Here is a 21,403-nt window from a genome sequence, read left to right as displayed (position 1 = left end):
ATGCTATAATTAAGGAAGAGTATAAAAGAGTATAACTGCACATAAAACTTTTGACATTTGGTCTTCTATTGAAGATATGTTAATCCTAAAAACGATGAAAAGGTAATATATGATCATATATTTACATTAACATGAGGCTGTAAATGTCTAAATTGTTCCCATTTAAGTGTTTTGCATTCCTTTTTTGTTTGTGTCGATATCCCAGGTCTGAAGAAGCAGACTGAGGAGCATTTGGCTCTTACAGTGCTGACCCACTGGGAGGAGATCCCGAGGGTGGGCTGTAAACTCGTCCCTGAACACGTGGAGACCAGACCCCTGCTGAACCCCGACAAACCCGGCATCGAACAGGTAGGAAAGAGCCACGCTTGTCTGGAGTCTACAACAGATTGAAATGAAGGTTGGAAAGTATTTTGTTCTCTGTGTATTAAAAGGGTCGTATTGAGATGTGGGTGGATATGTTTGCTATGGACATGCCTGCTCCTGGACCTGCGATTGACACATCACCACGGAAACCTAAGAGGTAGGCTGGGGTGGGGCGAATAAGACAAACATCACTATGAATATGATGTTTCCGATTATGAAAAACTATAAAACTAATGCAGGTGAATGGGAAATATATATATTAATTGCGTTTTAAGGTGTTCATTTTTTCCAACAGCATATGTAGTTTTATCCCCAGCTTAAGTTATGGTGAGTCTTTTTGACGAGTTAGTTCTCCATTTACTGATAAATGTAAGTCCAACTGTTTGTTCCTTCCTCCCCCCCTTACCAGATATGAGCTCAGGGTGATTATTTGGAATACAGACGAAGTAATACTGGAGGACGATGATTACTTCACTGGGGAAAAGTCCAGTGACATATTTGTCAGGGGGTAGGTACAGTGGGACGCGGTGATCAAGCCTCGTCCCGTGGGTGTGAGCTGTGCGTGGACTTTTTTTTTTTTTTTTTGCAGTTAACCATTATTTTTTTGTTTTGTTTCCATTTTTTTCTGTGTGCGTTTTTGTGTTGTTTGTGTTTGTGGTGTGTCTCCTGTCTGTCTGTCTGTTGTCCTCTCTCTCTCCTCCGGTCAATGCTCTGCTGCTGTCTAGCTTTGAGCTTCGTGTTGTTATTTGGAACACTGATGACGTAATTCTAGAGGACGATGCTTTCATGACAGGAGAGAAGATGTCTGACATCTATGTCAGGGGGTAAACACACAATTCCATCGCATGGCTCGTACAACTACCTTCCTTCCTCCTGGAGACATTTCTTTCTTCCCTTTCTCACTTCCTGTCTCAACTCTCCATCCAGCATGTAACCTTGCTTGTCTTAAACTCTCCAAAGAGCACGCAAATGAAAAATGAGTTCAGTCAGGATCAAACCACATAAACAACTTGTTGGAGAACAATCATGATCATGTCGTATACATGCCAAAACAATCCTATATCCTAGATATGCTGGGCTTGAAATAAATACATACATAAAGTTGCAAGTCTAAGAGAAATAGGTATTTATGAACATCTACATTATCATAACTAACTACATTTTTTTTGTCACACTACCATTATCTTTTTTGTCACAATGCGATTTTTTTTATTTTGTCAAACTACAGCACAATTTCCTTGAAAAACTATTTAATTAACTTAAACTCCCTCTTTTGTCAAACCTTTTTATTTTATCAAGCTTCCATGTTTTTATTTTGTTGAGCTAAAATTTGGTAATCTACTTGTTTCCCTCATTTGTTAAACTAACATTTTAATTATTTATTCTGTCAAAATACCATTTTGTTTTATTTTGTTAAACAAGCATTTTATTTTTTCTCAAACTACTATTTCCAAAGTCAAGTTTGTTTAAGGTTTGTGGTTTGGTCCTGTATTGTAGATTTTACTTAAAATTACTTTACATGCAGACTATCAAGATATTTGTCATTTTTTTGTTTGGAGCTTATTGCATGTTTATTGGTAAAGAATATGCATGGCGGTACGACAGAGCTCCAATGTTTTTGATAACATTGTGATGTTGCAGACTGGTCCCAATACTGGACCCTTTTCATGCCAGACATTTTGACTTGTTTTAAGGGGCAGTTACATTAGCCTTCAGTCCAATGAATTTGCATCACATTGAACCTCAAAAAATTATGTGAATAGTGAATGTATGCCTTAACTCATTTATCATATGAACCTCCATTAAAGTGAATGGAAGTCGCAGCAAATGTGCACAGGCTTGCAGTATAATGTGACCACCTATGAATAATAGAAAAAGAACTGGGGAAACTAATAGCATTAATAATGTCTCATTTCATAAAGTGTCACAGTAAGCCATGAAAGTAGAGCATGCACAATAATACCAGCTTCAGGAGCTTACATCTAAACGCAATGCAGCCATTATTAATGACTTCATTGAAATTGTGGTTTTCTTGTCATTTCTCGTGAAATTGATAAAATGAAAAAGGTATTTTGATATTTTTATCCACTTAAAGTTTTTAATGTCAGTGTTTTGTGGAGCCTCCTCACTCCTGCATCTATCTCTAAACCAAACTTATTTTTCCGTCAGCTTGGTTTCACCAATGGATGTTTCACCTCAGGACTGCACTGTAACAAACTGGGTGCCATCTTAAAACAACCCGATATACATGGAGGATGATAAAAGTATTTTAGAAATGAAGGTCTTTATTAAGTGCTGTAGAGTTAGTTAATGGCCAAACTGTCAATGCAATGACAGTAAATAAAGGAGGATGGGGTTGTTCCAGATGGATCCAACGTTGTGATACAGTGGTTGTGATTCAGTTGTTGGGTCACATGAGATCAGGCATGTTTCAGTGACCTTGTTTCCTTCATACCAAACCAAACACTTTCTCACCTTAACCCCAGTCTTATTTATGCCAGTGCATCTCAATTACCAAATCATAGCACTTGCCCTCACATTTTTCCACTATTCACTGAGATGTTCGTTTTGATAACTGAGAGTGCAGATTCCCTCCTGTTCCCCCTCACTAATACAGCCAGTCTCACTTTACTATTAATGAAAGAGCTCCAGTCGGCCCAGACTGACATCATAGCATTTGATCCTCTGCTATCTGCATCCAGACACTAGAGATGACAGGGTTTTTTAAGTTAAATTTCAGGTAAATTTCACTAATGGAGTTTTTGCAAGCTTTGTGTATGCATGTCTATAGTGTGAAGCTCCAACACCAAATCAGGTTTTAATGCATCATTCAACAACTTTTGTGTCATTATCTCACAGATAACAATCTGATTTGCTTTTGGGGAGCCACATTATGTGTTTTGATTTTGACCTATTAGCATCATCTCTCTTGTTGGCAGACCGGTACATTTAACCTGTCCTATGCTCTTGTTTAAATCCCCAAAATTGATATTCAGTTACTGACAAACAATTGCAATATCCTTCTTTACTAGAACTTAGAAGTGCATGACTGACAAAATTAATCATCACAATATATGTACTTATCCAGCCCATGATCCTATAGGTCAACCTAACTCTGATCTATGCTACTTCCTGCAGATGGCTGAAAGGGCAACAGGAGGATAAGCAGGACACAGATGTGCACTATCACTCCCTGACTGGTGAGGGAAACTTCAACTGGCGCTTCGTCTACCCCTTCGATTACCTCATGGCTGAGGAGAAAATCGTCATCTCTAAGAAAGAGTCTATGTTCTCCTGGGATGAGACCGAATATAAGATCCCTCCTCGTCTCACGCTGCAGGTCTGGGACGCCGACCACTTCTCTGCTGATGACTTCCTGGGTAAGGCGTGATGGAAACAATTACAGAACTTTCCATCTGATCTTCCGCAGCAAAAATGCTTAAGTATCACCATCCTTATTGTCTTTGACTATCACCGCCTGCAGGTGCGATTGAGTTGGACTTAAACCGGTTCCCTCGTGGCGCCAAGACGGCCAAGCAGTGTTCCCTCGACATGATCCGAAACGAGCATGAGCTGCCCACCATTTCCATCTTCAAACAAAAGAGGGTCAAGGGCTGGTGGCCATTTGTAGCCCGCGATGAGAACGATGAGATGGAGCTAACGGTTAGTCAGTCGTGAAATACTGAGCACAACAGCATGACCAATGAAGTTTGGCACCACATGTTAAATCATCATCTTGAAATTACTTCCTAAATCATTTCAAAACAGCAGTTAGAAAGTCACATCCAAACGGAGGGCATTAAAAGCAATAACATTAAATTACAAAAAACATTGGTTTGGAAACCTCTCCATTCATCTATAGAGATGAATGCACTGTCTTATCTATAGAGACAGAAGAGAGAACTAGATGTAGTGTACTTAAGGCAACTAACTAATTGATTAATTTTGATATATCACATGTGTCATGTTGTCATTGCAGGGTAAGGTAGAAGCTGAGCTTCATCTGGTGACGGCAGAGGAGGCGGAGAAAAGTCCTGTAGGGCTGGGACGAAATGAGCCTGATCCACTGGAGAAGCCAAAGTAAGATATTGACGTTTATTCAGAATATAAGTATATGCAACTCACACACACAGCTTTTTCACTAATAAAAATTTGACGATGGTTGTGTGGGGCTGCCCTTTAAATATCCTCGTCAAGAAAATCATTCTCACAGTGCAAAAAGCAGTGAATCAAATGTAACAAATCAGCTTCAATCAGCACTTAATATTTGATAAAAATGTGATCGGGTCTTGGTTTACCCTAACAATGCTTTTTGCACTGTCAAAAGCCACTGTTACACTTTCACACTCGTTTCTCCTCCTACCATCTCTTCAACTGTCTCCCCCTGTCTCTCCCCTCCTTTCTGCGTGCGACTCCCCCTTTCTCCTTACCCTTTCTCCCTGTTTTTGCCTCTATCTACATTCCTTCCTTCCTTCTTCTCTCCCTCTCTCTACCTCCTTCCGTAAAGTCGCCCGGACACCAGTCTTATGTGGTTTCTGGGCCCCCTGAAGTCCATTCGTTACTTCATCTGGCACAACTACCGCTGGCTGATCATCAAGGTCCTGGGGCTGATACTGCTGCTGCTCATGCTGGGGGTCTTCCTCTACTCACTCCCTGGCTACCTGGTCAAGAAGATGCTGGGGGCCTGACTTGCTGGTAGCCTCCGCCCCCTCCTTGCTGTCAATTCTTCTCTATGTAGCCCCTTTGCTTCCTGGATGTTCCTGTCCTACGTGTAGCTCCTCCTCTCCTGTCCTCAGTTTTTTTTTCTTTAACTCTGCTCCTCTGTTGTTTAAGCTGTAGAAAAGTCTCTTTTCTGCTGTATCTTGTCTCACCTTTTGGAACAAGCCTGTGTCCTTTGCCACAAAGTGCCATTGTGACCAACTGTTCTGTATGGAAACACGCAGGGACTTTTTTTTTAGGCATTAGAGAGCCAGGCAGCCACCAAATACCTCATTCACATATTCATTATATAGGATGGATGGTAGAGGTGGGAAAGATTCACAATCATGATTTTTGATTTAACATACTGTGCATTGACAACATAACATTGAACGACAGACTTAAGCTGACAAGCCATGTTTATCGGTTTTCTGTCTCTTCTGTATTATTACCGGACACACATCAGTCAGATTCATCCTGTCCAGACCATAACACAACCAATCCTCATTGGCATCCAGATATTATACCAAACACTGTTTAAAATATTGTGAGCTGTGAGGCAAGTTTTAGTTAAGTCACATAACTAAATTCCTTATTAAGGTACATTTTAAGTTGTGAATGAATCGGAAGAAATATTGGATCATACATTACATTACATTACATTACATTACATTACATTAGTCATTTAGCAGACGCTTTTATCCAAAGCGACTTACAATAAGTGTATTCAACATAGGTATTCAAGAGAACTACTAGTCACCAGAAGTCATAAGTGCATCTCCTTTCTTAAACAAGCATCTAAAAGCATAAACCAGAGCAAAAGTATAGCGCAGAAACAAACTAATACGAATACAATAAGTGCAACAAACTAATACGAATGCAATAAGTGCTACGAGGAAGGCTCAGGGTAGTACTTCTTGAAGAGGTGAGTTTTCAGCCTGTGCCGAAAGATGGGATGGGCACATCATATAATGTGTTCAGGACAACTGCACCTAAAAAAAAAAGAGGAATAACATAGTAATCAAACAAGAATATGAATAACTATGTTTCTAGTTTTTTGTATCATATCCTGAATATGAATACAATCAGAAGTTGTTATATTATATTATTGACAATCTAAGAACAAACCCTTCAGAGGCACTGATTTAAAAAAAAAAAAAAAACTGTCCTGGAGAAACATCAGTGTTTGGAGTTGTTGGTCATCCATCCATTTCTGTCAACATATTCATAGAGATGTGAGCATGCTGTTTTGAAACACAAATCCAAATAGATGCAACGCGGCTTACTAACCACTAATGCCAGCTTTCTCTCTCTCTCTCTTTTACCCATGTTTCATCCCATTTCTCTCCTCCCTCACTCACCCCTCATTAACTAATTCCTCCATTCACCTGCATGCCTTCTTCACCAAATTCTTTTCTTTCCTCTTCCTAAAATCTCCATCCCTCTAGTCGCCCAGACACTACCTTCCTGTGGTTCCTGAGCCCACTGAAAGCAATCCGCTACCTGGTGTGCAACCGCTACAAGTGGCTGATCATCAAGATTGTGCTGGCCCTGCTGCTGCTCATCATGCTGGGCCTCTTCCTCTACAGCATGCCGGGCTACCTTGTCAAGAAGCTGCTTGGGGCCTGAAAGGCAGCTGGGAGGACAGGGAGGGGGGTGGCCAGCCGGATAGATTAGGGAGAGGCGGATGATGGATGCAGGCTTGTAGGCGTAAACCAGAAGGAGAGTACGAGGAGTCTCACCCACAGGAAGGGAGGTACACGGAGATAGAACTTTGGAAGTATGATTTTATTATTTTCCCCTCTCGTCACAAACGGCTCGCCACCCTTCACCTTCGCTCTACGGAGAGAGGCTGAAACCACCCAAAACTACTTTTTCCTCCAACTCATGAGAAACACTAACTGTCTAATCCTCCATCCAAACTGCAGCAAGCCTAACAAAACTAATGCTCAGTATCTGGACTCCATCTTTGAACTGACTAAAAAGCAATCATTTTCTCAAGTGTTGTAACCCCAGATGTTCTTCTTCGTTTCAAGCAATGTTACATGACAGTGAATGTGTCTTTATCTGTTTGTTCAACTTTTAAGTTTAATCGGATTGCATGGACATTCATTTCAAGTAATGCTCTTGAATCTTACTGCTAAAATGTTTGCTGTTGTTTTTAAGTTAATAGGCAACAAATGAATATTATGTTTGATAATGCTTGGCTCTAAACCCCCTTTTAAGAAATGTATAAGCAATATATTTACATTTAATAAAGGGTTAACTGTAAAAAACACTGAGCAGAAATAAGGACATTAAAGTGTTTATTTATGTACAGTTATTGTCAACAAATATACGTCCCTGAGAAGGGATTTTATATTATTGCATCTGAATTTTACGATAATTTACTATCTGTTAAAACAACATCCTCCTTATGGGAGCCCACAGGAAGAGTTATAGTTGTTGACAAATACATAAATAATCATTTTGCTTTTATTACATTTATTTAATGTTAATATATTGCTTACAAATGCTGAATAGGGGGGATTAAAGCAAAGTGTGATAATTTTTTTAAACTGTCATAGCTCCTGCAGTCTTTGCACACGTTACTACTAATTATGTAGAAACAAAAATATAGATGTCTATTTTCCTAATTAAATCCAATGAGACATAGAACAAAATTAATCCAAAATTGATTTGACATTGTTGAGTTCAACTTCAATGTTACCATGTTTAACCAAGCCAGACTTGGGTAAAATAGAATTTGCAAATAATTATTAAAAAAGGGAATAAAAACAAATTATTTGCAAAAATCATTTGACTAAGTCTGGTTGAAACGTCTTCAAAAGCAACAAATACTACAAGATTATTATTGTTTTCTACCAAAATGTAGACGTATATTGTCAATATGCATGCATCATTGTAATAATTGACCACAGAGGTCATGTGTGTTGGCATGGCTGTCTCTCCAAATCACCAAACTTCCTATCTTTAAATTTACAAATAATGTAAAGATGATTTCATGGGAATATGATGCACTGATAATTGCACTTGAGTGGGGTGGTGAAAATAGTCTGGGGTTGATTCTCTAAACTCTGGCTCCATCGGATGGCATTGTTTGCAGTGTCTGTTACTCCCTTTCAAATTTGCCTGCGCCCGACCTCATTTGTGTTGCAGTCTTTGTTTGTAATTCTGTGTTTCACTTATTACAGAGTTATTGTTTGCACTAAACTTGCCTGTTTTTACAATAACTGTTTATATATCTGGTAAAATGTGTGCAATATTTTTTTTTTTGTCTCTTTTGGCAATTTTAAAATAAACTGAATTCCATGGACTACATTGAGATTGCCCTGAATATGACATGAAATCTGCATTCCATTTCAATAGCTTACATTTATTACACTTATTTGGTACTGTAGCTTATTGTTCTAAAAATGTTATAGAAACGTAAAGGCAAGAATGAAATAAAAAATGTCTCAGCATACTATGTAATTACAAAGTCATAGTAATGTACGTAACAAAAAATGTCATGGTACGGTAATTCGTGAAAAAAAAGTCATAAATGTCATAATATATTGTGAAGAAAATGTTATAAAAAGTCATAGTACAGTATGCCATAAAATGTTTTAGTGACATTTTCCTACATACTACACCAGGACCTTGTTCATTTCATTTTTGGACATAATGTGCTATGACATTTTTCAGAACATTTCACTATATTAAGAATTGTTATAGTGACACTTTAGATACCATACTATGACTTTCATGACAAACTCTTTTATAACTTATTTTATGACATTATATACTAAAACTTTTCTTATTACATTTTTCAACTTATTATATTATGACTTTTTTCAAGACATTTTTCAACATAATATACTGACATTTTTGTTCGACATACTATACTATGACTTTTTGAAAACATAATATACTTTGCCATTAAAGACATACTGTATGATGACTTTTTTCACATCTTTCTTCAAAATTTTCTATGACTTTTGTCATGATATTTTTGACATACTATGATTTATTTAACATACTGTACTATTACTTTTTACAAAATGTTTTGACATACGATGACTTTTTATGAAATGCAATATCAAGACTTTCAGGACATTTTTCAATATATTATTCTATGACATCTTTGTTTGGCATACTATACTATGACTTTTAAAGAAATACTATACCTTGACTTTTTTTCATGATATGTTTTGACGTACTATTGCTTTTTTTATTTTTTATGACATTTATTAAACATAAACTATACTATTACATTTTTGTTTCGACATAATATGCTTTGACATTTTAAATACATACCATACTAGAACTTTTTTCATGCCATTTTTTTTACATACTATACTATGACATTTTTTATGAAATACAATATTATTACTTTTTTTTGGACACTTTCCAACATATTATTCCCTGACATTTTTGTTCGACATACTATCCAATGATTCTTTTCAGGACATAATTGACATACTATGACTTTTTTTAATCTTTTATGACATTTTTGTTTGATATAATATACTTTGACTTTTAAAGACAAACTATACTATGACTTTTTTATGTGATTTTTGGGTATACTATACTATGACATTTTATGACATACTTTGTTTTGAATTTTTTCAGAGTATTTTTTGACATAATAGACTATGACATTTTTGTTCAAAATAATATACTATGACTTCTAAATACATACTATACTAGGACTTTTTTCATGATGTCTTATACATACTATTACTTTTTATGAAATGCAATATTATGACTTTATCATGACATATTTGACAGGACTAAACTATGACTTTTTTCATTAAATGTTTTGATATACTATAACTTTGTATTTAACGACATCTTTCAACATAATATACTATGAAATTTTAGTTTGACATAATATACTTTGACTTCATAAAGACATACCTTACTATGACTTTTCAAGAAATACTATACTATTACCTTTCAAGACATGAATAATGAGACTCTTTTCTTTCCCTTTTTTGACATACTATACTATAACATTTTTGTTCGACAAACTGTACTATTAGTTTTAAAGAAATACTATACTTTCATATTTTACATGAAAAACATACTATACTATCACTTTTTCAGGACATTTTTTATCATATTATACTAAGGCATTTCTTTTCAACATACCATACTATAACATTTTTGTTCGACAAACCGTACTATTAGTTTTAAAGAAATACTATACTTTCATATTTTACATGAAAAACATACTATACAATCACTTTTTTCAAGACATTTTCGACATACTATCACTTTTTTTGACAGGCTATGATTTTTTTCCAACATACTATACTATGACTTTTTTCAGGACATTTTTGATCATATTATACTAAGGCATTTTTTTTCAACATACCATACTATTACTTTTTATGACATACTATATCATGACTTTTTACAGGACATTTTTCGACAGAATAGACTGACTTTAAAAGACATACTATGCTAAGGCTTTTTTTCATGTTATTTTTTGACATACTAAGACTTTTTTTTTTTTTTTCATCTTCTTATGAAATTTTTCAACATACTATACTATGACGTTTTTGTTCAACATAAAATACTTTGACTTTTTAAAGACATAACATACTTTGATTTTTTTAGGACATTTATTTTTAATACTATGACTTTTTATGACATGCAATATTATGACATTTTTCAACATACTATAGTATGACTTTTTTCATGATATTTATTGACGTACTATGACTTCTTTTAATGACTTATTTCGACATACTATACTAAGACATTTTTGTTCGACATTAAATAATTTTACTTTTCAAGACATAGTATACTATAACTTTTTCATGACATTTTTCGACATACTATACTATGACATTTTTGTTGGACATAATATACTATGACTTTTAAATACATACTATACTATGATTTTTTCAGGACATTTTTCAATATATTATACTATGACATTTTGGTTCAACATGATGTCATAAAAGATTATAGCATGGCGAAAAAAGTAAAAAAACATACATCGTATGTTGAAAATGTCACAAATATGACATAATGTCAAAAAAATGCAATGAAAAAAGTCATCGTTTAGCATGTTGGAAAATGTTATGAAAGAAGTCATCGTAGAGTAAATCAGAAACAATTTATTGCCAAGTACGTTACACGTGTTAGGAATTCGGATGGCTGAATGGTATATAACAATAAACAGGAAACCCAAAGAAATGGTTTAATACTAGAGATTTTAGCTCACCTGGTAGAACAATGTCTTCTGAACAAATTATGATTCTCTGCCAAATGTTCGCAACCAACCAGTCCCGTTAAAAAAAAAAAATTAAACATCAGCGTGTAAAGTATGTCAAAAAAAGTAATAGTATAGTATGTCGAAAAAATTCATTAAAAATGTCTTAGAATAGCATGTCACAAAAGGTCATCTTATAGTATGTTAAAAAAGTTTAAAAAAAGGCCATAATATGGTATGTTGAAAAAAGTCATGAAAAGGTCATATATAATATGTCGAAAAAGTATTGTATAAATGTCACAATGCAGTATTTCGAAAAAAGTCATAGTATAGTCATAGCATTGCATGTCAAATAAAAGCAAACTATAATTAAAAATACTATAACTGGGAAACCAAAGCAATGATAAGTCACTAGAGACATTAGCTCATCTGGTAAAAAAATGCATCCTGAACAAATTCTGTCCAAGAACTCATAGTATAGTATGTCGAAAAAATTAATTAAAAAAGTCTTAGTATAGCATGTAAATAAAGTCTTAGTATAGCATGAAAAAAATGTCATAGTATAGTATGTTGAAAAAAGTCATGAAAAAGACATAGTATAGTATGTCGAAAAAGAGTTGTAAAAATGTCACAATGCAGTATTTTTTAAAAAGTCACAGTATAGTCACAGTATTGCATGTCAAGTAGAGTCATACAGTAATACAAATAGTATAAATTAAACCCAAAGTATAGTTTTCTTACTAGAGACATTAGCTCACCTGGTAGATCAAATGTCTTCTGAACAAACTCTGATTCTGTGCCAAAGGCTTGCAACCAACCTGTCCAGTCTCTTCCAACTTCTCTCACAAATACATCAAAAAGCCATAAACAACGAAAATGTAAAAAAATCTGTCTAAAACTTTACATCATCTTATGTTCAAAATCCTGTCTCTCTCACCATTTATAATACCTTTATCAATTCAAAAAAATAAAATTTAATGAGTAAAGTATGTCGAAAAAATTCATTAAAAATGTCTTCGTATAGTATGTCACAAACGGTCATGTTATGGTATGTTAAAAAAAGTTATAAAAAGGTCATAGTATAGTAAGTCATAAAAGTCATGTCAAAATGTCATAGTGTGTCATTAAATGTGTAATAGGTTAAAATGTCCTGAAAGAAATTAACAGTGTAGCTTGTCATAAAAAGTCTTAGTACCGTATGTCAAAGAATGTCCAGAAGAAAGTAGCAGTATAATGTTTCAAAAAAATGAAATGCAAAAAGTCAAGAACAGCAGTGGGATTCATAATAACGCTTCCATCCCTTGACAAATTCTCCAGATCTTTGCATGAAAATAATGAATGAAGATGAGCGCTGTTTAATCTCAGAATCTCTCTGTGCAGACGTCCCAGTACCAGCATGTCGTGGCTACTGAGCCCAGTGAGGACGATGTGTATCCTGGCCTGGAGGCACTACAGGCTGAACTGTGTTGTGCTGCTGGCTGCTGTGCTGGGTCTGCTTTTCCTGGCTATGCTCTTCTACTCTTTCCCCTCAGAGCTCAGCCATAAGCTCTTCAACACTGCTGGTTAAAACCACCATATTGTACTATTTTGCATCCACTTTGTGTCCCATATGAACTGTTCTTACTAATATTGGAGTTACTTGTTCTACCTTTTTATATTTTTAAAAAAAAACTGCAACCTCACCATTTTTTATTAGAGGCTTTATTTTACAGCGAATTTAAATCCTTTCATACGTATTCTGATGATTCCACACACTGTCCCAGTTCTGCGGATTCCAAGTTGAGTTTGGATTACTGCTTCTCCGCCTCTGTGCTGATCTGTCAGATAATCAAAGATGTCAGATGAATGATCTTAGAGGAGAGGCACATTCATTTTTGCCCTATTCAATATATAGATTGAATTACACTAGGGCTGCCACTTACTATTATTTCTTTTAATGTTCAATCTGCCAATTTCTTTCTTGATTAATTGATTCATCTTTTGGTCTACAAAATGCCAGAAATATGTACATCACAGGTTTCCACAATTTTTTGTCCTGCCCGACCAAAATGATTGAATGAATGGTTTATAATTATAAAATATACTACATTACATTACTATATTATGCACCTTTTTTATAGTACCTTACTCTTTTGACCTTTTTTTCTACAATATGGCTAGGAAAGTTCCTCAATCCTCATTTTCATTGAATATCTGGAAAACAGTTTGAAATATACAAGAACACTATAACAGATACATGAACACAAACACACACATACTCTTGAGTTCAGAGACTGTTGCAGCAACATACGCAGCTCTGTGTTCTGCTGCTCCAGACTCTGAGTCTCAGGGACGAGCTCAGAGATATCCGTCAGGACCGCCCTGGAAACAAAAAAACACAAAACATTTGAGTACAGATGGTGTTTGCGTTGTGTGTGCGTTCCTGCTAGCGTGCATGCATGGGTGTTACTGACAGGTACTGCTTTAGTGTGTTCTCTGCGGCATCCCAGAGTTTCACTTTGTCTTCAGAGATTATGTTGCCCATACTCTCCCAGTAGGCTTCATCTTTTGAAGTATCCCGGGCTTCTACATGAAAACTATGATGTTGGCTGGCTGAGCTCTCCCTTCGAAAACACCAGGAACACATACACATCACATATTCATAGAGAAAGACTGTTGTATCATAATTTCATGTTCAAATCTCACAGATAGTCCAATTAACAACCATAATACAGCCTCTGTTGGTATGGAGATACAGCAATGATGGAGAGTAATCCATTGCTCATAAATAAGTAGCTTAGATTAGTGCAAATGCGGTCTTACCTGGACCTCATGTGCTGCTTGAGGAAACTTTTTAGAGCAGGCAGAATATGGTTAGGATTGATGAGTTCAGAGGTCAAATGAGTCATAGACTTGGTCTCCACATTCTCTGTCTTGATACTGGATTCACCCGACTCAACACAAACATCCTGCAGGCAGTCGAAATGTACAAACATTACTAATTACAGTCATCTTGTATGTCAAAGACTCAAGGCTATATTTTGTACAAGCATTCATTCACAGCTAACCTCATCTCTGCCCTTCCTGACCTCAGTCGGATCTCTCTGCTGATGTTTGTACTTTAATAAGAATTCAGCCAACTTGGGCACATCCTCCTCTTCAATGCCAAAAGACTGGAAAAGAAAAGCAATAACGCTGGTTGTTCAGTATTTGATCCACACAGTCCAACAGTACACTGATGCATTACACTACATGAACTCACAGAAAGAAGAGAGCCCAGCTTTACAACAGTCTGTTCTTCCTTCTCCAGGTGAGCCAGCAGGTTTTGGAGTTTATCCTCCATCAGGAAGCCCTGAGATAGAAGGAAGGGACACTTTTGGTTGAAGCTGCTTGTCACATAATGACATAGATGATGAATAGAGTTATTAGAGCAACCAAAACCTGTTTCAACATTCATATGGGCCCCTGTGATCATTTCATAGTTCAACATTTTAGGAAATACTTATTTGCTCTTTTGCTGAGTGTTAGATGAGAAGATTGATACCACTCTCTTCTGCATGGCAAATATTAAGCTACAGCCAGCAGCAGGTTAGCTTAGCATACAGACTGGTCCAAAGGTAACAAGACCCAGCCATAAGTACATGTACAGTTCACAAATTAACACATTGCATTTTGTTTGTATTAGCCATACACAAATCTAAGTTTAAAAAAGCATGTTGAGATATGGGGGTTAAGTGCCAGGCTTTTCTTGGTCTGCAGAAATTACTTCATGGTGTCTTGTCTCACTGTGAATAGAAGAGACTTAAAGTATTTACAGGAGGGAAAAGAGAGTGATATTGATCTTTTTATCTTATATTTATTTAACTTAAATGTTTTTCCTAAAATGTCGATTCCTTTAATATATTGTATGCATACAGAGACATGTTATTACTCTTTGTTATGATATAAATATATATTTGATTTTAAAAACAATTGTGTCCACTTCTTGTCCTTTTCTGTACAAACATCTGCTTGATAAACTCTTCCAGTAATAAACATTAACAATGAACTTGTTTCTCACCGCCTCATCACACAGCAGCTCCATCACGTTTTTCAGTGTATCCATCGACAGCTTCTCTTCCTCCAACTCTTCATCAGTCTCACTCTGCAGTGCTTTCCCTTCCTTGTACATTTCCATATCCATGCTCTCAGTGTCAGTCTCTGGCCGGGACTCAACTGAGAGTTCCATCATCCTCTGACTAAACTGTAAATTTTGCCTGGTGTGGAACAGCTGGGAGACAGCCTGGCGGGCAGGCATCCCAGCCTGTTTCTGAGGCTGGATGGGTCCAGAGAGCTCCATGAATTCCATGGGAGGTCGCTCCCAGGTTAAACCAAGGTGCTGCTTGCAGATCAGCGAGTCGATGACCAAAACCCTCTCCACTAGTTGCTTCACTTCCCCCTCAATCATAAGCCACATCTCCTCAAATTGTTTGGCATCAGCAGCTGAAAAGTGTCTGCATGAAGTGGATGGAGGTGTAAAGAAAAGAGAAGAAGAAGAAGAGAAAGAAGAAATTCAGTCTTACAGCATGTCAGTGTTACTTAAAACTGACAGGGTGATTATGACTTACTTGATTTTCTTCTGTATGTGTTCATATTGCTGGATGCTGCGTTTGTATCCCTCAGACAAATTCTGGCTCTTCATTGTAAACTGTTTCTTCTGACTGGAATACTTATTATGAAGTTTTTTAATCTCCATCTGCAGACTGAAACACAAATCCAGCAGAAGAAACAGAGTTAATTAGTTATACCAGTGTGTGTCTGTGTGTGTGTGTTCGTGAGTGTGTGCATGCTTGCGTATGTATGTACGGGAGTATGTTTGTGAAAATCTTTACTACCTGCCAACCCTGGCCTTCATATGGCTCAGACTGAATCTGTGTGCTGTTAACTCCTCCTTTGGCTTTATTATTCTTAGCTTCGTGATCATTTTTCTGGCCTTCATATGTTGACAGTCTCTCTCCAGATTCTGCAGAGGCAAGAATGGAATGTTAGGGCACTCAACACTGGGCTTTTGTATGTCAGATGGTAAAACAATTGCGGCAAATACTATATTATTGGTTTCTGAGGCTGATTCAAATTTAAATTAACACCAAAGGAAAATGCTGGGTTCATCAGAAGCATTTTGTTTATAAAATAGAGCTCATATCACAAAAGTTCAATTCAAAGGATAAGCTATTGGTGTGCATCTTGATATTTGTGCTAACCTGAAACTTTTCATTCTGTTTTGTCTGAAAAGAGCTGTTCTGGTCAGTAGTCTCCAACATCCGATTGTGAACCATTGCTTCATACTCCTCCACTTTTTTCCTCCTCTGCGTCAGCCACACCAGCTAGAAATAGATTAGATATCATTAGATACAGAGCTGATATATGTTAGATATAAGATATGAATTAAAGAAGACTGAAAGTTGAGTCTGCATGTGTAGCTGTGTGGGTGTTATTTATTTTAGTTTTCCTGACCTCTTCTTCCCAAAGTTCCTTCATGCATCGATCCCATTCAGTCTTGTCTTTTGTAAGTAAGGCTTCGTTTTCCTGCTGATAAACTCTCTACATACAAGGGCAACAATTAGTAGGAATGACAACAATGGCATGAACAAGATTAAAAATAGTATTTAACCATGGTAACAGCACAGTGGTGCTTTGAGCTTACTGATAACTTTAGCATGATAACATGCTCACAATGTTAACAAGCTGAGGTTAAGCATTTAATGTTTATCATATTCACCATCTTAGTTTTTGCAAGCATGCCAACATTCTTAACACAAAGCACACCTGAGGCTGATAGAAATATCAGTTTTGCAGGTATTTGGTCATAAACCAAGTGCTTGACATTTTTTAATTTTGATCTGATGATGATGCTAGATGGAAAGTCAGAGGATGACCAAAGTTAATGTTAACCTCATAGTAGTACTAAAGGAAAAGTCAAGGGATCCTTGCCATTCATAGAGCCATGCTTCTAGCCAGAAAGATAAAACAGTCATGCAATTTTAATCAAGACAATAAATGAATTCCCTGTTGCTCAGCGATGCAATAAGCCCTATCCATCTGATTACCATTTGTAGATAAAAAATCCACACTACAAATTATTTAAAGCTGCTTCTTGAATGAGATCTGGGTCCTACTGAAATCTGGGCCAGCTCCTCCCTGTAGGCCATTGTCAGGGTTTTGATCTGGTTCTCCATCCTCTCCATCATCAGGTCCAGCTCCTCTGCCTGCCTCCTCAAGTCCTTAACATAACGATCATCTCCAACTTTCAGCTCCTGTTCAGACAACACACAGGAAATTATCTAATGAATGGACAAGCTTTCAGATAGATAGATAGATAGATAGATAGATAGATAGATAGATAGATAGATAGATAGATAGATAGATAGATAGATGTACCTGTTGCAGGTCATTTATGAGTTTTTTCTTGTCTTCTATGAGAGCATCACATAACTGCTGCTGGTTGTTCAGGGCCTCCTGGAGCTCCTGAGGGATCACCTTCTGCTTTGCTATCGACCAGCCTCTGGCGATCTCCTCAAATATTTCCTGACTGGATTTAAAATCATTCTCCAGCCGCTCCAACCTGGACCAAGACGGAAAAACATGGTGAAAAATAGGAGGAAGAAAGACAAAAGGGTAAGGATAGTGTGGAGGATGTAGAAAGAAACATTGCCCCTTTGTTTTTGTTTTTCTAAATGTATGTTTATATGTGGTAGGGGTGTTGGTTTAGGGCACAGGTATGGTAGTAAAAGAGATAATGGGGAATTAAAAGAGATTACCTGATTCTCCGAGCTTCCTCCAGCTCTGTCCTTCGCATGGACTCTTTGGCGTCAGCTGCAGTTTGGATGTTGGTTACTAATGTCGTCAAATCTCTCTGAAGGTTGATGATCCTCGGAGGAGTGATTAGCTATCACAAAAAAAGGAAAGTTTATTTCTGGGTACATGCCAGAAAACTGCTCTAAAGTAAAATAGCAGCTCATTATAATAACCTTAATATAGCCAGTATCTATTAATTGAACTAAAATGGAACATAATGAATTTGTAATAATACAAATTGTGACTTTTGATTAATACATTGATGAATGAAATTACTTCAGATAGGCCATGACCACAAACTAAACAAACCTTCTCACTTTCCTCCAGCTCCTCCTCCTGAAACTGGCTCTGGCAGGGCTCCTCGTTGAACTCCTCATGGGCCTCAGTACTGGGGTCTCCTTCACCATCCTGCGTGGAGACCCTGAAGGTAAAGTTACAGTGAGCAGTTGTATTCAAGCTTAGGCTAAAAAAATGATTTAAAAAATAGATTAAAACTACAGTCTCTCATTTGTATTAACCCATATGTTATTATCATTATTATTTTTACCATAACAAATAATCCATGCAGCATGACAAATATATTTGGATGAATACTTTTACTTTAGGCATTCTAAGCGAATTTTCCCACTATTTCCGGTACCGTAAAGCGACCTAACTAGTGGACTTACATGTTCTTAACCTCTTGATTTTCGGACAACACAGAAGGTTCAGACTCCTCTTCTGGATCCTTCTCAACTTCTTCCATATTTAGAGTATGCTATCTAAAAATGATTGGCAAAAAGTATTTTTGGATTTTTTTTGGTGATCATGAGGATGAAAACAAAGTAGCAGGTCTGTGTCGCAGCGGTCTGTTTGGTAAACGTTGCTATGGCGACAGAGCAACCGGAGTGACGAGTGCTGCCTTCAAGTGCCCCTCGTAAGCTTTAAACTTCAAGATCATGTTCAAACAACAACAACAACAAAACAACATCATACTATATACAGTACCAGTCCAAAAGTTTGGACACACCTTCTCATTCAACTACTTTGAAGGATCTAAAATATAAAACATATTCTGGTTTGTTGAGCATTTGTTTGTGTAGAAAAAAATAAAAATAAAAATAAAGAAAAACCATTGAATGAGAAGGTGTGTCCAAACTTTTGACTGGTACTGTATTTAGTTAGAAGTTATTTTCTTTATGTGTCACTGTCAATGCTCTCTGGCTCTGACATTTGCAGGTTTTCACTTTTTATTACAGACAAAAACTACATACAGTACCAGTCAAAAGTTTGGACACACCTTCTCATTCAACTACTTGAAGAATTTAAAATATAAAACATATTCTGGTTTGTTGAGCATTTGTTTGTTTACCATAATTCGGTATGTGTTCCTTCATAGTTTGGATGTCTTCAATATTAATCTACAATGTAGAATTATTATTTTTTTTAAATATAGAAAAACCATTGAATGAGAAGGTGTGTCCAAACTTTTGACTGGTACTGTACATGCTGTATGTAGTTTTTGTCTGTAATAAAAAAAATTGGCTTAGTATCTTAAATTAAAAAGTATTATAATGCTAAATATGAATGAAAAATAATAGACAAAGCTTGGTATCCACTAGCAGATGATGATCCTCCAATATAGAACAGGAACACAACAGGGAATTTGCATCACATTGATTCAATTTTGAATATGTGGACATGTACAGCAAGATATAGAAAACATTTTACAGTTATGTAGTAGCAATGCAGAGAGAGTGAACCACAGAGACTGGGATCATTGGTATATCATAAGTGGCTTGGTGCCGCCATCTAGTGGCAGCAACATATTTCCAAACTTCTGTAATGTACCTTAAGGCAAGTTTTGGACTAATTGCATCACACCAATATTTTCTGTTTTCAACGAAAATATATTTTTCTGGAAAGCTTTAGATTCCGTTTTTTACTCTTGTTTTGTTGGCAAGGCTCTTAGATAACAATTAAAGAAATTTACTCATAGCATTTTTACAGGAGAGGTATATGGTCAAAGACAATTCGAACTATAAATACAGCTGGTTGGAAAAATGTTTTGTTAGTATCAAATGGAAAATGAAACTTTATCACAATTATAAAAAAACACTAATCTTTCATATTAGGCTGAATCCTAACACCATTTGTCAACTACAAATGAAGCCTACGAGGCTACTCTTAAAGAACCATGCAGTTTTTTAAATCAATATGAGACTACATCGCAAGACCAAAATATCAGTAGCTGTGAAAAACAATGTGAAACATTTAAAGTACAAAAATCATGATAACTCATCAAAAAACACACAAACAACACTCAAAAACAAACAGGTGCATAATAGATGTACAAAACATGGTATCTGGTTAATAATAATAATAACATGCAGTATTATGGCAAAATATTTATTAAAAGGTTTGCAGTTAGGGAAAAGTATCATTAAATATTAAACACTGTTACATGTTAGGGCTTTAATGTTCACACAAAAACTAAGGAAATCCCAAATTTGAGCAAAATTAAAAAAGTGACATTTTTATGAGCCGTACCTTTAATATTCAGAAGCTGTCTGGAGGTGGCGCTACGGGCTTGTGAACCAAATTCTACTTAGGTTTCACAAACTTATTTTCTTGAAACCTTTCATTTTTACAAGATGCGTGTTTCAAACACATGTAGATTAAGCAGCCACCTCTCTCTCTCTCTCTCTCTCTCTCTCTCTCTCTCTCTCTCTCTCTCACTTTCTTATTCACCCACACACTCAACATAAATGATAAATGTCTTCTCAAGCTGATGGCAAGATGGGCACTCTCGAGGTCGACACAAACAAACCCACACATGGGTCAGATGTTCCTGCCCTGATGAGTGCCCCCCTGCCCTCCCTGCCTGTTGGCAGCTATCATGCTTGCCATTGCCCCCCCGGGGGCACCTCGCCGCTCTTTTGGCCTCAAGTGGCCTCGGTTGCTACTGAGCCACAAGGGATGTAAGTCAGCCCGCAAAGGTTTCTGACATATGATCCAGCATCTGTGATGTCACCAACAGCTGACTTGTCATAAGACCTTTGTGAAAGGGGGGAAGTAAGGGATGAATGAGGAGAAGGCCTTATTTTCAACAGACCCTTAGCTGGAACGCTGAGTGCTTTTGCATCAAGCTTCAGAGATTACAAACTGAATGACTGCCATTAGAGAGTGATTCTATAATCTATTATAATACCATAAGCTAGGGATTGACAGACTTTGACCCCCACTCGCAGGTGTATAATAAGCCCCATTCACTCTGCATATGCTCCGTGAGAGAGGGTGCATGTGGGTGTGTGTCTGCTAATTCCAACCCCCAGGGGCATA

The 21,403-nt window shown here is 36.6% G+C and overlaps 2 protein-coding genes across 2 annotated transcripts in view; one reads left to right on the top strand and one right to left on the bottom strand.

The window, feature by feature from the left end:
- Positions 1-5,051, top strand: part of otofa (otoferlin a) — a 67,093-nt gene extending 62,042 nt beyond the window's left edge. Inside the window, exons 40-46 of the mRNA XM_054618174.1 lie at positions 206-348; positions 432-520; positions 773-871; positions 3,502-3,743; positions 3,848-4,026; positions 4,343-4,443; positions 4,871-5,051. Of these exons, the coding sequence (XP_054474149.1) occupies positions 206-348; positions 432-520; positions 773-871; positions 3,502-3,743; positions 3,848-4,026; positions 4,343-4,443; positions 4,871-5,051 (1,034 nt within the window). The remainder of the gene's footprint in view (positions 1-205; positions 349-431; positions 521-772; positions 872-3,501; positions 3,744-3,847; positions 4,027-4,342; positions 4,444-4,870) is intronic.
- An 8,008-nt stretch (positions 5,052-13,059) lies between these two features.
- Positions 13,060-18,827, bottom strand: drc1 (dynein regulatory complex subunit 1 homolog (Chlamydomonas)). The gene is made up of 16 exons (XM_054619085.1): positions 18,751-18,827; positions 18,392-18,503; positions 18,046-18,173; positions 17,666-17,849; positions 17,404-17,541; positions 16,742-16,828; positions 16,489-16,611; positions 16,123-16,250; positions 15,856-15,990; positions 15,309-15,741; positions 14,511-14,600; positions 14,338-14,421; positions 14,072-14,217; positions 13,723-13,872; positions 13,528-13,630; positions 13,060-13,086 (listed from the first exon to the last, which is right to left on the bottom strand). The coding sequence occupies exons 1-16, from the start codon at positions 18,825-18,827 to the stop codon at positions 13,060-13,062; spliced, it is 2,145 nt and encodes a 714-aa protein (XP_054475060.1).
- Positions 18,828-21,403: the final 2,576 nt, after the last annotated feature.

The sequence above is a fragment of the Anoplopoma fimbria genome, chromosome 18 (genome assembly GCF_027596085.1).
Source record: "Anoplopoma fimbria isolate UVic2021 breed Golden Eagle Sablefish chromosome 18, Afim_UVic_2022, whole genome shotgun sequence".
NCBI lineage: Eukaryota > Metazoa > Chordata > Actinopteri > Perciformes > Anoplopomatidae > Anoplopoma > Anoplopoma fimbria.
The sequence above is the reverse complement of the archived record's forward strand: the minus strand, read 5'-3'. Positions and strand labels throughout refer to the sequence as shown.

Coding starts and splice junctions, on each gene's coding strand:
- drc1 (XM_054619085.1), bottom strand. CDS start 18,827: ATGGAAGAAGTTGAGAAGGATCCAGAAGAGGAGTCTGAACCTTCTGTG. Junction 17,542..17,665: donor TCATAAATGACCTGCAACAG/GTACATCTATCT, acceptor TTGTCTGAACAG/GAGCTGAAAGTTGGAGATGA. Junction 14,218..14,337: donor AGCAGAGAGATCCGACTGAG/GTCAGGAAGGGC, acceptor GACTGCCTGCAG/GATGTTTGTGTTGAGTCGGG.